This window comes from Medicago sativa, chromosome 2 (assembly GCF_051527215.1).
Source record: "Medicago sativa cultivar Bolivia chromosome 2, Bolivia_mono, whole genome shotgun sequence".
Taxonomy (NCBI): Eukaryota; Viridiplantae; Streptophyta; class Magnoliopsida; order Fabales; family Fabaceae; genus Medicago; species Medicago sativa.
In genome coordinates this window covers 33,828,074-33,843,472 of record NC_140750.1, presented here as the reverse complement: position 1 = coordinate 33,843,472, position 15,399 = coordinate 33,828,074, and the positions used below count along the sequence as shown (strand labels likewise).

The 15,399-nt window shown below is 31.8% G+C and overlaps 3 protein-coding genes across 6 annotated transcripts; 1 reads left to right on the top strand and 2 right to left on the bottom strand.

Annotated features, from left to right (window-relative positions):
• Nucleotides 1–508: 508 nt before the first annotated feature.
• LOC146946419 (protein LSD1-like) lies at nt 509–4,242 on the bottom strand. Its single transcript, XM_085748215.1, has 7 exons — nt 4,137–4,242; nt 3,115–3,353; nt 2,973–2,998; nt 2,542–2,693; nt 2,241–2,303; nt 2,041–2,112; nt 509–714 (listed from the first exon to the last, which is right to left on the bottom strand). The coding sequence occupies exons 2-7, from the start codon at nt 3,342–3,344 to the stop codon at nt 673–675; spliced, it is 585 nt and encodes a 194-aa protein (XP_085604341.1). The 5' UTR covers nt 3,345–3,353; nt 4,137–4,242; the 3' UTR covers nt 509–672.
• Nucleotides 4,243–7,035: 2,793 nt separating this feature from the next.
• LOC146946418 (CASP-like protein 1B1) lies at nt 7,036–8,507 on the top strand. Its single transcript, XM_085744500.1, has 3 exons — nt 7,036–7,326; nt 7,794–7,917; nt 8,028–8,507. Exons 1-3 carry the CDS (start codon nt 7,088–7,090, stop codon nt 8,268–8,270), a joined length of 606 nt encoding a protein of 201 aa, XP_085600626.1. The 5' UTR covers nt 7,036–7,087; the 3' UTR covers nt 8,271–8,507.
• Nucleotides 8,508–9,166: 659 nt separating this feature from the next.
• On the bottom strand, nt 9,167–13,088 carry LOC146946417 (F-box/kelch-repeat protein At3g23880-like). 4 transcript variants are annotated; one of them, XM_085744496.1, is made up of 3 exons: nt 12,977–13,088; nt 11,144–12,406; nt 9,167–9,612 (listed from the first exon to the last, which is right to left on the bottom strand). In XM_085744496.1, exon 2 carries the CDS (start codon nt 12,348–12,350, stop codon nt 11,172–11,174), a length of 1,179 nt encoding a protein of 392 aa, XP_085600622.1. In that variant the 5' UTR covers nt 12,351–12,406; nt 12,977–13,088; the 3' UTR covers nt 9,167–9,612; nt 11,144–11,171. The 4 variants fall into 4 exon arrangements, with proteins under 4 accessions (XP_085600622.1, XP_085600624.1, XP_085600623.1 ...); XM_085744498.1 differs by having other exon boundaries at nt 11,144–12,360; XM_085744497.1 differs by lacking the exon at nt 9,167–9,612 and adding an exon at nt 9,865–10,416.
• Between the last annotated feature and the right edge of the window lie 2,311 nt (nt 13,089–15,399).

The following is a 15,399-nucleotide window of genomic DNA, read 5'->3' as shown; positions in this document are numbered from 1 at the left end:
AAGATGAAAGACGTGAGACAATATGTGTATTTGCAAAAAGTGAAATTATTTTTTATTTTATTATAATAAAAAAATAAAAAATAAAATTTATTTATATTTTTTTAATAAAAAATAAAAAAATATTATTTTTATTTTTTAATAATTTAAAAAATAAAAAAAATTACACACATGGCATCCACGTCAGCTTTGCCTGGGTCAAAATTGGTCTGGGGCTAAAACTGCAAAAAGGGGCAATACTTATGGGACGGTTTTGTATTTTATTTTGTTAAGGGGCCAAAATCGCAATTTTTTAAAACATAGGGGTCTAAAACTGCTATTAAATCATTTCTAAATAAACGTGCATTCTATCTTCCTTTCCTCTGCAACTTTTTTTAGCACTAACAATAACATTAAGCACTACAATTTTGGTGCCTAAAAAAATGAACCTTGGACGGTCACCACCCCACACCACGCCCATGAATTTGGCTATAGATACAAAATATGCAAAAAAATGGCCTTTAGCAAATCACTAGTGACAAGCTTTGTGGTCTTTTTCACATTTCAAACCTTGTAAGATACATATAAATACATGAAATCAATCTAAACCTTGGATAGTGAGGAGTCTAGACTTCAATTCAATCATTGCAGGCCTCAAAAATCACATAAACCAAAAATATATTGAAGCACCAGCAATCATTTCTTCTCTGTTGTAACGCCCACAACAACATTGCTTACCTGTGCCAGTTCACCACATTCTTAAAATTAAATCTTGTTTTGCTCAAATATCACAACAACAACAAAAATCAGTGACACACAGTAGAAAATATAAGATATGGTAACTAAAAAATGGAAACTTATAATTGTTTTTTCTTGGTAAAATATATTATAGTTTTCATCCCTCTAAAATCTGACATTAGTGATTTGGTCCTTAACATCCATTTGAGAGAAGACATAATTCATTTTAGGGTTGAATGAAACTTTTAGAGGGATCAAATGCTAAAATTACATTACTACATAGTATAGAAATTAGTTGGTGCCATTAGAGATGACTTGACATGCCATTAGTGATTAGATACAAGCAGTTAAAGAATGTCATGTGTGTCGGTCAGGACAAAAAATAGCCATTTCATATTTTAAAGAAATAAAAATCAAAGAAAACAGAATGAATGGACTCAAATGATTAATGAGCTCTCATTACAACGAATCGTTCGGGAGAACCCGAATTCGATTCCTAGTTAGAGATAGTAGGAATCATTGTTATCAAAAACGCGACTTAAGTCCCAAAATCCTGGTTTTTGCGACTTTGCGTAGCTTCAACGACTCAAATCCATAGCAAAGTCCCAAAAACAGGCAAAATCCTATCAAAGTCGCATAAAATCGCACAAAATCGTGAAATCCATTCAAAATCGCAGGATTTTAATGGATTTTGAAGGATTTTGTTCATTTTTTTGATAAGGGTCAATTTTTGACCCGGTTCGTAAATTGACCCGATTTGAATCCATGACCCGTTCTATAAATACCCAAAAGGCAAATTTTTTTCATTCTTTCACTTCACCCCACATTTATGTATATGTATTTTGTGAACTTTAAACTTTAGTCATTTATGACTATATGCAATATGAGCAATGCTATTTATCAAGAAAGATTTTATCAAGAAATTGTCCCGAAATTAATGTTAGCCAATAAAATCTCAGCCTGGCCGGAAATCATGGGGTGGTGGGTGTTATATATATTTTTTTTATGAAACTTTAATAAATAAGATTAAAATCTAAGGGTGATTATTCTGCCATGTCATTCTTAAATTCATCAAGAAAATCCATTCTTGATATCTAGCATTTTCCATGCAATATATAACATATATTTAACATTATTTTTGTTTTGGTAAAATCCTTGATTTTGATTGCGATTTTACGAGTCCCGACTTTGCTATCCTATATCGATTTTACAAAAGTCCTTTAGTAAAATCCTTCGATTTTGATTGCGATTTTACGAGTCCCGATTTTGCTACTCCCTTTCGACTTGAAGTAAATTCCCGATTTTGATAACCTTGGTAGGAATTACCAATTTCCCACTTGAATCAACGGACATAGGATTTTCTACTACAACAGTTTGGCTCTCAAAGCGGGGTCTTGACTGCAGGGTATTAAGATCACATGTATACTTGTTAGATATCAATTGCATAACAATAATTTGACATGTAATATGAATAATCACCAAAAGAAGGGAAAAATTCAAAAGCATAGTGATGCAGTAGAAGATACCGTTTTTAAGCTGGTTGTTTCAGTAGGTCTCTGTGCAGGAACTGGTGACCTTACATGAGTCATCTAAATGACAGAGAAGCACATGTACAGATAACAGAAATCAGTTCAAACAAAACCACATAAAATTCCTCTGAAGAATCGAACTTGAGACCTTGAGCATGAAAGCGCTCCCAAGTCTGAAGCCAATACTACCAGACCAACCCAAGTGGGTTATAAAAAAAAGGGCAGAAGGTTGACATCATAGTTGTGAAAAAAGAAAATGAAATCATAGATTAAGATAATGTCATCAAGGTACACTTACACAAACATTGGTAATATAGTGACAAATTGCACATTTGACTGAGGGAGCTCCATGAGGACACATGAGCGTTGTCCGGCAGTTCCCACAATGTATTTGGCTCATTTGGTTAGAATCTTTAAAGATACAAAGCACATCAACAACTTGGTAAACAACTTAGCATATATGATTGTAATATGAATCATTACAATAAAAAAATATCCATAGATGAAGAAAATGGAACTAACAAAATGACACTTCATGAGCACCATACATGCTGAAGCTTACCCGTAAGTTTTTTATGTTTACTAGCGTCAATTAAGAGTCTAGATAGGGATGGGAAGGTCAGACAAAACATATTGAGGAAACAGTTTTTTATGTTAAACTTCTAATTCACTAGTTGTATAACAGTTAACTTGCTATGCAAGTTAACTTGTGCCCCAAGCTTCTTTTACCATGTACCACACATAGAGTAGCATAGCTTCATAGAAGTTAGTTAGAGACAGCTGTTAATTCAGTTAGAATCTCTTCGAGTTGGTTTGTTTTATAGCTTCTATATATAGCTAAGATGTAACAAACTCTACTTAATTCGATAACAAAGTTTTAGTTTCTTCATTTCTCTCTCTTTCTTCCTTATCAAGTTTCTGGTTTTTCTCCATCATCACCATGAAGATGATGAACTTCATGATAACAAAAACAGCCAAAGGAAACATACCGGGAGGAAGAACAGGTGTAATTGTGTTGCACAATCCACAACAAACATTGCTTGCTCCTCTAGGGTAAAGCAAGATGTTCCTACACCCAGTACACATAATGTGGTTCCGCATAGCTGAAAACTGAAAAGTTAAACACCACCCTTAGGCCTTAACCATAATGAAAGAGAACAAAGAAAAAACACCACCACAAACAATCATGGTGCCATATATAGCACGGTTTTAGATCATTTTAATTTGAAAACACAAAATCAAAATTCATATTTCTTATAATACTCTATCATATATCCTCATTTTAACCCTCAAAAAATTCATGTTTCATGTTTCAAATGATTTTTTATAACATGTGATCGATTATTAAGACTTCAAAATATTATTAACTAATCTTTTATTTAATAATTTAATCATTAATTTGAAGCCCGCCTCTCCCGTTCTTCAAAAAGAAAAAGAAAAAAATTTGAAGCCCCCCCTCTCCCCTAAAAAAATTAATCATTAATTTAAAGTTATAGACAAATTAATAAAAAGTAAATAATAATTTAAAGTTATAGACAGATTAATAAAAAGTAAATAATTAAAATATTAAACTAATGATAATTTAACGTTTTTGTTTAAAAATTCCTCAAAAAATAATTTTTTGTTTAAAAAGTTATATATTAAGTTTTTATCAATGAAACATCATAAAAAAATGTCATTCAGAACATACAACATTATTTTTTGTAAAAAAGAAAAACTAAAATTGGCAGAAAATTTAGATTACTACAGTTCAAAAGAAATTTTAGAGGGGCTAAACATAAAAGTTGATATACTTAAAGGATAAAATAATATTTAAACCTTAAAAAAGTACTAAAAATGAAAAATAGCAGAAATATGATAGAATTAGAAATTGAGGAGAAAATAAAATTATACTTTCTTTTTATTTTGAGAAGAAAATGCAAGAATAATGTTGTGAGGAGAAATCGAAAGAAAATGATATGGTTGATGCGTTTGAGTGTGTTTTTCAGAATTAGAAGAAGATAAAGGCGCCATCACATGCAGTTTCATGTTTGGCTACCAATTCAAGTCTTGTTCCGCACACCAATCACGAAACTCTTGTCTAAGTTGTCTTTAACTATTTTGTTGACCATTCATCAAACTTCTTGGCGTCTTTCTATATCCCAGTAGTAGTATTTTTTATATGTTCTCGTGAGCTTAGTTCAGTTGGTTTTTGGAACAATGTATAAAATATGTAAGGTCGGGGTTCAAACCCCGACCACCATAAATAGACCTGCGTTAGGACCAAACCGACTAAGCTGATAATTAATTTATTTTATAGTATATGGCTAATTAATCATAGGTATTATTAGTCTAACTCAGTTTGTCTTCGTGAGCGTAACTCAGTTGGTATGGACAATGCATAATATATGCCAGGGTCTGGGGTTCGAACCCGGCCACCACCAAAAAAAGTCGTCTAACTCAGTCTGTCAAGTTTTTAGGTGTTTAAACTTTAAATCCTTTTGTCTTTGGCCCAAATTTAAAATAAAGAAAATTCTGATTATTTTTTTTAACAAATTTGATTTATTTTATTTCATAAGCAATGTATTATTTTTTTAAATTAGGAAGTAGACTGCAGTGTACACAGGGCTGGCCCTAGGGATAGGCCGGAGGTGCGACGACCTAGGGTCCTTGCCGGTAGGGGGCCCTAATTTTTTTTTATGATAGGGGTGTATATAGAAATATTTGGTTTTTTGCGGTGTGTATAACAAAGGTTACTGAAAAGCCCAAACATTTTGAAAGGCTGTGCTGAAGCCTGTTAATGTTTATGGCCCTTCTGTCTCAATTGGCTATATATACCCCCTTATATACAATGATTTCATTGTACATCCTCCCTATAAATTTTTTATTTTTTTTAATAATGTGTCAAAAAAATTATTATCGAATAAATTTGTGATATTTTTTTGGCCCTTTGTTTCTTTTTTTTGGTTACATGAGATAAGAAAGAAAAAAAAAACAAAAGAAAAAGAAGCAAAGAAAAACTACGTCCTAATAAAGGACACTCCCATAGCATCAGCTAGTAAGGCTGAGGATAGGCATGGTAATGGTTGATGTACCATCACAAGAGTCTCTGATTGATTAGCACCTATTTTTGCAAGTATATCCGCGCAAGAGTTTCCTTCTCGAAAAATATGATGAATGGAAATATCCCACTGCTTATCCAAATACGTCTGAATGAGTTCCAAGAGGTTCGCATAGTGATGAAGCCTCGACATTTCCTTTGACACTAAATGCACTACATGAAGAGAGTCAGAAAAACAAACCAGTTTCTTATAACCAGCCTCCCAACAAAGCTTAATCCCAATCATAAGGGCATGAATTTCTGCATGCAAAATATTGGACAACCCCACACTACCATAGAAGGCAAATTGCATTTTTCCCTCAAAATTCCTAACCAATCCACCAAATCCTGCTGTACCTGGGTTAGTTAAAGCGCTACCATCTACATTAAGAACCATTGTATCATTATCACCATGCTGCCAGCATACTTCATGAGTGGACCTAACTAGTGTGGTTGAACTAGTATTGTCGAATGCCCGTTGCGAAACTTGCAATTGCGCATAAGCATTTGAAACTGTAGTTGAGACTATTGGGTGGATACCATCAAACACCAACTTGTTGCGAGTGCACCATAGGTTCCACATTATAATAGGGGCGACACTCCCTATCTTACTTAATAACATTTGTATGATATCACTCATATTACTCGAGAGATTACTAGTGCACAACGACGAAATGTCAGGAAATCCACATCCAGACCACACTGTAATAGCTCGTGGACAAAGGATGAGGCAATGAAGTATAGATTCATCCTCCCCGTTACAACATGGACATGTAGCAGAAACATTCACCCCGTTACAACATGGCCCTTTGTTTCTAATAATGTGCCTCACTAATATTAAATATATTGGTCATATTTATTATGCAAGAAATTGAGAATTTTATAACAAAATAAATTATATTTTAGTTGAAAATAAGTATACTAGAAAAATTAATCTTAATGTTGTCTTTCAAATGTTCCAAAAAATTAAATTATATCATTATGCTAAATCATGTGAGACGAATTTAGGATCATGTGGTCCACTCATCTTTTTTTGTTTTTTTGTTCTTTTTTGGTAGTAAAAAGCGGGGAAAAAACGAAAAGAATGTCTGATAAAAACACAACAATGAGCTAAAAAAAATTATGATGTATTATGTAAGGGGTCTTTTTCTCATATTATGCATAAAACCCGTAAAACTTTAGGAATGACCTTGAGTGTACATGAGATATTTTTTTCGAAGGAGTGTACATGAGAGTTAACAGTTAAAAAAAAAAAAAGTGTACATGAAATTTAAAGATCTTATAGTCGTCAGAATCTAGTCTACGAGTGTATGGAGTTATAAAATTCCGATTGATGGTGGATACTTTTGACCTCAATTATGCAAACTTTTCTTACCTATTGTTTTCTTTTAAGGGGGATTCTTACCAATGGGTTGAAATTACTTAATAAACTAATTTTAATTTTACTTTATCTTTTCGAACATGTAACTTTTAAAAAAATATTATTATTAATTTAAAATTAATAAATAATTTAAATTAAACTAATCGGACTATATTGGCGAGTTCTCTCATGTTTCTTCACCAACTTCAACAACCTGAAGTTATGAGTTGGGTATACCACCCAAGAAATTCATGCATAGAACTTACACTTAGCTTCTTAGACTGAACAAATTATATGGTTTAATTAATTCCTACGTCCCTATCTATAATAACCCATCAATGTGCATCATTATTAACCATCACTTTCTCACTATCTCTTGTAATTAAGTTAAGTGCTTATTACAAAATGGCTTCAAGAAATGGTGAAGAGAAAGTTGAACGTGGCTTCAATGATGTTCATGAAAGAAAAACAAAGAATGATTGGATTCTTTTATCTCTTCGGGTGGCTGCATTTTTTGCCACTGCAGCTGCAACACTTGTAATGGCACTCAACAAACAGACCAAAAGTTTTGTTATTGGCACCGTTGGTAACACCCCAATAACTGCTACTCTTTCTGCCAAATTTAATCAAACTCCAGCTTTTGTGTAAGTTTTCAATAATTATATATATATATATATATATATATATATATATATATATATATATATATATATATATATATACACACAAATATCTATGATTCTACTTTTCTCTTTTTTATTTATGTTCGTTTGCAATGACTACTAGAAAAAAAATATAAGTAGTAACAATAGAGTCCCCGAACGAGTAGTACAATGGTATCGATTCATAAACCAAAAAAGTTTTATGTAGGAGGTCCGATATTCGACCTCTTCTACTAACATTTCCCTCTCTCCCTGACAAATTAACCACTACGATTGAGAAAATAGAGAAAGGAAATTGTGATGATCTATCTCTAATTTCATCGCTTAATTCAAAGGCGATGAATTTAAAGATATGTTTATTATTTTTTTATTTTTATTTTTGTGATGATATTCCTATTTTAATTTTATTATAGATTTTTATACATTTATATTAACATGGGGTGATACAGGTTCTTTGTGATAGCCAATGGAAATGCTAGTCTCCATAACTTGGTGATGATTGCATTGGATATATTAGGACCCCAATATGATTACAAAGGACTTCGCCTTGCATTTATTGCAATTTTAGACATGGTAATTTTTTTAATTAATTTTACATCAATTCTACAAGTTTTTTAATTTTTTCTTAGGATATCATTTATGTAAGAAAAAATGATTGATAAATAATATTTTTTTGGGTGAAGTTAACTATGGCTCTGGCATCAGCTGGAGATGGTGCAGCAACATTCATGTCAGCATTGGGAAGAAATGGTAATTCACATGCAAGATGGGATAAGATTTGTGACAAATTTGAAAGCTATTGCAATAGAGGTGGTGGCGCCCTTATTGCTTCTTTCATTGGCTTCATTCTTCTCTTGATTATCACTGTGATGTCCATTGCCAAGCTTCTCAAGCCTAATCGCATTAACCATGCTCCCAGTCCTTGATATGATTAACATATATACACACTATACATTATTATACATATATACAAATATGTTGTGTTTTTTTCCATGTTGACTTTCCTATGTTTGAGTGTTAGTGTTTGATATATGTAATTAGTTGTACTTGAAAGACCAATAAAGTATTGGATTGCATACAACTTTTTTACTTTTGAAAGTCTTAGAATATACTATGTAGTTGGGGAAATGAATAATCATATATGAATCTCTTCTTTTTTGCTACTTGCCCTTCTTCCAATATATAATTAGAGCATTCATAGTTGACAAATTCATTTTTGATTACCTAGGATCTCACATATACATATAAGTCGTTATCTCACATAATCCTTTATATATATATATATATATATATATATATATATATATATATATATATATATATATATATATATATATGGGTTATGATAGAAGACACCTTTTATGAAGGTGTCTTTTATCAAGTTACTCTATGAGCATTTGCGAAAAGACACCAACTTACTTTTTTAAATCCTATTTTTTGAAGGTGTCCTATTTTTTGCGAAAAGACACCTTTTATGAAGGTGTCTTTTTTAAATCCTATTTTTTGGATAAACCATTGTTATCCTCCGTGCACAACTACGGAGACTAATTCCAACAAATGTTTTTCCATACGCACTGGACATGAATCAAACCTTAGACCAAATGATTAACGGGCTCAAATATTACAAGAAAGAAATTACATGTGCACGCACACTCATAAATTTTTGGTTCACATACATTCGTGATGAAATCAAGATCACCTATATGAATAAACGGCAAGCACCAGACTAGCAATGCCACCAATTACAAGTAGCAAAAAACAGAAGTTGTAAAATAGACTTTATCTGTTAAATAGATTAAGTACCATGAAAAACATATGCAACTATGGCTGTAAATTTTCAATACTTAATCAATTTTTAGAAACACAAACATGGAATCCAATGTATCTGAAAAGAGTCATTCTAGTACAATAAGAGTCAATGGCTTCCAGAGGCAAAGTTGTTTTAAACATTAAAATATCTAAATTGAAGAGCAAAACAGCAATGGAACTGAGCAAAACAGCAAAGTTGTTCCTTGAAAATGTCGTCATTCCACCACCCAAAAGTAAGAAACCAACAATTGAGCTCACCTAAGTAGAATATTTGATTCCTCTGACTACAATAAATTGACAAGGATCGGTTCAATATGCATTGTACGCGAATTCAGAAACAGAAAGTATTAAACATTCTAATTATGACAAGGATGGCTGAAAAACAGAAATTCCAGCACGAATTCATTGAAAAATGAGACATTCCTCCTACAACTGAGGTTGAATCTAATCCGAAAAGACCTGCAGAAATAACAAGCCAAAATAACTTATTGATTGAAGAAATAAATCCAGAACTTGACAACTAACAAGTTCAACAAATCTGAAGAATAAAATGTAAACAAACATATAATGTTAACAAAGTCAAGGCAAACAATAGTTAGAATCCAACCACTATTGTGACTAGTCTAGTATTAAGATTAAGAACACGCATGTAAGACATATGAAAATATATCGATAACAGTATACATTAAATAGCAAAACTACAATAAATGCAGCCATCAAAAGATTATCATATAACCGCAATCTAACATGAAATAATATAATCCAGAGTCAAATAAGGCATAACAGTTAACAATTTTATCTGTAATCAGCCAATACATCAGATTCTTCTATCAATACATATTCCAGTAGTCACTAGTAATAGGATATAAATAATGTACATCCAAAAAATGACTATGAAGTCAAACTCGTAAACTAAGTGCTCATCTTTATCTTTCACTTTAGTTCTATATTCACATTCTGCAGTGCACAAGATATGTAGACCGAGACTTATGTTTTGCACGGTTTAGCATAAGTTTTCCCTTCCACTAAGAAAATTAAGACAGAATCAAACATCCTTGTCTATCACCAACAAAACCCCATGTTTCTTGAGATGGGAACCTTAGCACCAAGGTATTTTAGCTCTCAAGCCAAACAATCAACCACAAAAGGTATGTAAAAGGTCTCCATTTTATACCCTCTTTTTGATATTGAGGTTATCCAATTCTCCCTACAGATAGCTTTTATTAGCTTTTGATACCTCACTCCAAATCAAGACTTCTTGTACTATCTCAAAAATAAAATAAAATCAGTGTCAGTGTCATTCAGAATAAGATGGGATGACTTGAGGCTGATGATACAAACTAACTGAAAACAAATCAAATACCCCTTTTCCACCTGGAAGTTCAAGTAATGAAAATGTGGGCAATACATGACTATAAGATAACTATCCATTTACAATTCAACACTTTGGTACATTGTTTACTATAGTTCATTGGTTATTTGGTTATAGTCTAAAAAATAATTCACATCATCATTGGGAAAGTTAACTACATTGAAACTTGAAAGTGAAGATCCAATTTGTCAAAATGCTATATCTAGTACTATAGAACTTACATTAAGTCTAGTGTAGCAGCAGACGCAAGCAAAAATCATCGGCGGCATGCGATCATTCAACTTTATGTAACATATTCAGTTTGGTTCATAATGCATTGTGCAAGATTTGAAGCAAACATTAAAATATTTGTGCAACACTAAGCAGACATTATTACATCTAATTCATAACGCAAATCTTAGAAAATCCAATGACAAACCATTTAATGCAATTCATGATTGTGAACTATTTAAAATATAGTGCAAGATGTGAGAGAATCAACAACTCAAATTAACCAAACTATTGAAAATAAAAAGCAATGTTCAACCTATAGATTCCATCAACCATTAATTAACAATGATCTAACAAGTCACCAAAATCAGAGCAGGCATAACATAAATAACACAAACAAAAACTAACCATATATATGTTGCAGTTGAATCCATGCTTAAGGTGATACGAGACTCTCAATGTAGACTTTTGCGAATATATGTTCATAGTTGTTTTGAAACTGAGGAATAATCGAAGAGCCAGTTTTGGTATCATAAAGAACCAAATTCACATCGCCAACTTCACCCTCAATATCATAACACTTCACCAACATTTGGTCATCCTCTGAAATATATAGAGCAGTAAAAGCTTCTAAACCTCGATCATGCAGGTGAGGAATACTGTACAATTTAGTCCAAGTCCCTATATTTCCATAGTCCTTCCCAATCCAAACATCCAAACACATATTCCTTCTTGCAAAGACAGACAAGCAATCTCTCACCACACCCATAGTCCAGTGAACATTTTGATTCTCATAATCAGGTAGCGAAACCATTCGATACGACTCCTTCTCTAAATTAAGAGAAAGAATGACATCATCCCTTGTAAGCCAATTAACAGTGCCACTAACAAATACCCCGTCTCCACAATAACCATAATATGGAATGTCCTCTATTCTTTTCCAATAATCAGTCCCCAAAGTATAAACACAAACTTCTTTTGTGACAGAAACAGCAACAACCTTATAATTATCAACGAAATGATCATATCCAAAGCTTAGTGATGTCCACGAATCATGATTCTCTAAATGAGGCAATAACTTAAATTTTCTAATGGAAGGGTTCCACAAGTAATAAGAACCATTCTTCAGTTTACCAGAAATCATGCCATCGCAACAGCACAACACGTCCATGACGTGATGTCCAGGAAGGTAAAGTTGTGTTAATGTAACAACGGTGGAAGTAGAAAAAAGCGAAGGGATTGGAGATTCATACATAACTAACTCATAACTATAACCATCATCATCATCATCATCATCATCATCATTTGTTAGCATACCAAACTCTGTTGACATGAGGTGGTGGCGCGTGGCTGACATATGAAGGTGTTTCTTTGCGAAATTGGGATCCGAGATCAAAGAATCAAAGAACTTACAGAGGCATCGGAGTTGTATGAGTAATCTGACCGGAAGCCTGCAGAGAATCTCAGGTAGGAGATCAAAAGGAAGAGTTGGAAGCTCCGGCGGTGGGTATGTTAGGGTTCCGGTGGCCAATCGCTGTCTTTGAGTATTGGTTGTTTCCTCCGTAAGTGACTGAGAATAAACGACGTCGTTTCGGTTGTCGTTTCCCTGCACCATTTCTTTCGAACTACGAAAGTGAATCGCGAAAGAACTAGAACTCAAACGGACAATATCTATCCACCAAATTGGGAATCATACAGAAAAAATTAGTTATTATTATATACTTAAATATACAATTGGTGTTTTCAAATATGACTTATTTTGATTTTGGTCATTGTCAAAACACAATTTTTGAAAAGATCTTGGCAAAAAATTTAGTCTACTTAACCATGAACTACAACCTAGATATGAATTACACGTAGAATTTCCAGACTTGAAACTCTGTTTATGGCTTGTGATAGCTATTGGTGAACCCTAAAATTGTCTCAAAATTGTAATATTGCAAAAAATTTGGTAAACCCTAATTTCAAGAATTGAACAAACTGTGTGCAGAAAATTATCCAGAAACTTTGTTCGTGATAGCTATTGGGAACAAATCTAACAGGAGAGTTGAAACTTTGTTCATGATTATTATCCAGAAAATAGTTTTCACTGTTCTTAAACCCAACTTTTCACGGAAATCAAAAGCATCAAACCCTAAACTTATCAATTTCATTCAAACAAATCAAAGGCAGGAGAATATCATTAAACCCTAATTCCCAAATGATAGAACAAATTGATCTATGGAAAAAGGATAAAATTACCTTTGTGGCAAGGGAGAGAGTGACAGAGGGAGAGAGTGACGGCGGCGAGGATGAAAGCGGCGAGAGTGAGAACGATGAGTGTGAGTGTTGCGTTTCTGGAGCGAGAGAGAGTGAAGAAAAGAGGTTCTAAAGGATTTTGTAAGTTAAAATCCGCGCGTCATTGTTTCAATTAATTTGCGGGTTTTTTTTAAAACCTCCTTAAAATAACCGCCGCAATCAAACCCTTTTTTTTTAGCGCCTACTCTTAAGGCTTTTTTGGACTGACTTTCTTCTTTTTAAAATTGTCCTTAATTTTCAATACAAATAACCCATATAACAAATAAATAAGAATAAATTTAAATATTAAACAAAATGTGACAAACACGATATATATATATATATATATATATATATATATATATATATATATATATATATATATATATATATGTTTTTGCCTTCCGCCTGGCATTGAATCTCTCATTCCGAGAGATAAGCTTGGAACTTAATTTCGAATCTTCCTCTTTTTTTCCTTTTACTTTTACCTCGTTACATTGTAACACTACCAAAAAAAAATATATGTCTGATTTTTTTCTTTATCATTTAAAAAGGTAATAAGCTAGATGTGTATATTTATACTTACTTTTTTATTGTCTCAATTATACCCTTAAACAACTTTTTCAATAATAAAGATTGTCGTTTGTGTCATTAAAAAAAAGTTAGATTATTTTTTTGTTATATTATTGGTGTTATTGAAATAGATAATCATGATTAGTTTGGTTTGTTATAACTTGAAAGCAACAAACATTTATATTTTTAGTTTTAATCAAAATCAAAATTTCATAATAAAAAAAATAACTTTTATAATTTTCAAAATTTCGTACAATAAAAAGAGCGGAAAGACGGGCCCGTCTGTTCGCTAGTTTAAAAAAGAAAAGTAAACCCTCCCCTCCCTTCCCCTCCTAAACCCTCAATCCAAACACACAACAATGATTTAGCCACGTGCCAGTTATTGAAAAATAAAAAATAAAAATAATTTAAAAAATCTGAAAATTATTTTTCAGATTTTTCAATTTTGAAAAATAATTTTCAGAATTTTAAAAATGTTTTTTAAAATTTTATATTATGTGATATGTCACGTGGCAAAGGTTGCATAGTCAGCAACTACGACGTTGGCTAAATCATACCATCTCACCTCGATGTGGGCCTCGATGTGGAATCGCAAGAGAACTAGAACTCAAACGGACGATATCTATCCACCAAATTGGGAATCATTCAAAAAAAATTATTTATTATTATATACATAAATATGCAATTGGTGTTTTCAAATATTACTTGTTTTGATTTTGGTCATTGTAAAAAAACAATTTTTGAAAAGATCTTTGCAAAATATTTGTCTAAGAAAGTCGTTGGCCCACTTTTGAACGGGAGAGAGGATGACTCACTTTTATTTCTTAAATTATGAACAATGTAAAATGTTTTTAAAAAACAAATTAAGTGTTTTTGAAGTATTATATGATCATTTATCATGTTGTTAATTCAATTTTCTAAAAATCATTTTATAATATCCGCAATTTAAAAAAGAAAAGTAAACCCTCCCCTCCCTTCTCCTCCTAAATCCTTCATCCGAACACACAATGTTTTAGCCACGTCGCAATTATTGAAAAAAAATAATTTAAAAATTCTGAAAATTATTTTTTCATATTTTTTAAGTTTGAAAATTAATTTTCAGAATTTTAATTATGTTTTTTAAAATTTTATATTATGTGGCATGTCACATGGCAAAAGTTGCACAATGAACTATGATGTTGGCTAAATCATACCATCTCACCTCAATGTGGGCCTAGAAACTTTTTAATTGAAAGAAAGTTTTGCAAGGATCATTACAATTTTTTTTTTATGGGGATCAAAATGAAAATACATTATATTTGCAAGGATCATTTGCATATTTATATCATTTTTATATAATGGGTTCAAATAAAATTTATGAATTAGTTTTCTTTTTCTTTCTATCTGAGCACTTGTTTATGAATCTGCCAATTTAGCTGCACTTAAATAATAATTAGTTTTTTTTTTTTAACTATCATTGGTATATTTAATTTAATTTAATATATCATCAAAATGAGTATATTTAATGTGTATGCAGTGATCGTAGCCTTAAAATAATTTTATACACATTCTATCAAATTATTTTACAGTGTCACATTTATAAGATAGTTCCTAAAATACAACCAAAAAATATTTATGTGGTGTAATTTCATTAGATACATATGTTAAAAAAAAAATTGACCGAGAGGGAATAACAAGTATGCTCTTATAGATTTTTTTTTGGAAAAAAAATGTAAGCTCTTTTTTTTAGCAAAAAAAAAAAATACAGATGCTCTTAAAGATAGAATAGTATTTTATTTAAATATAAAATGCAAGATAGGGATTTGAATTTGATA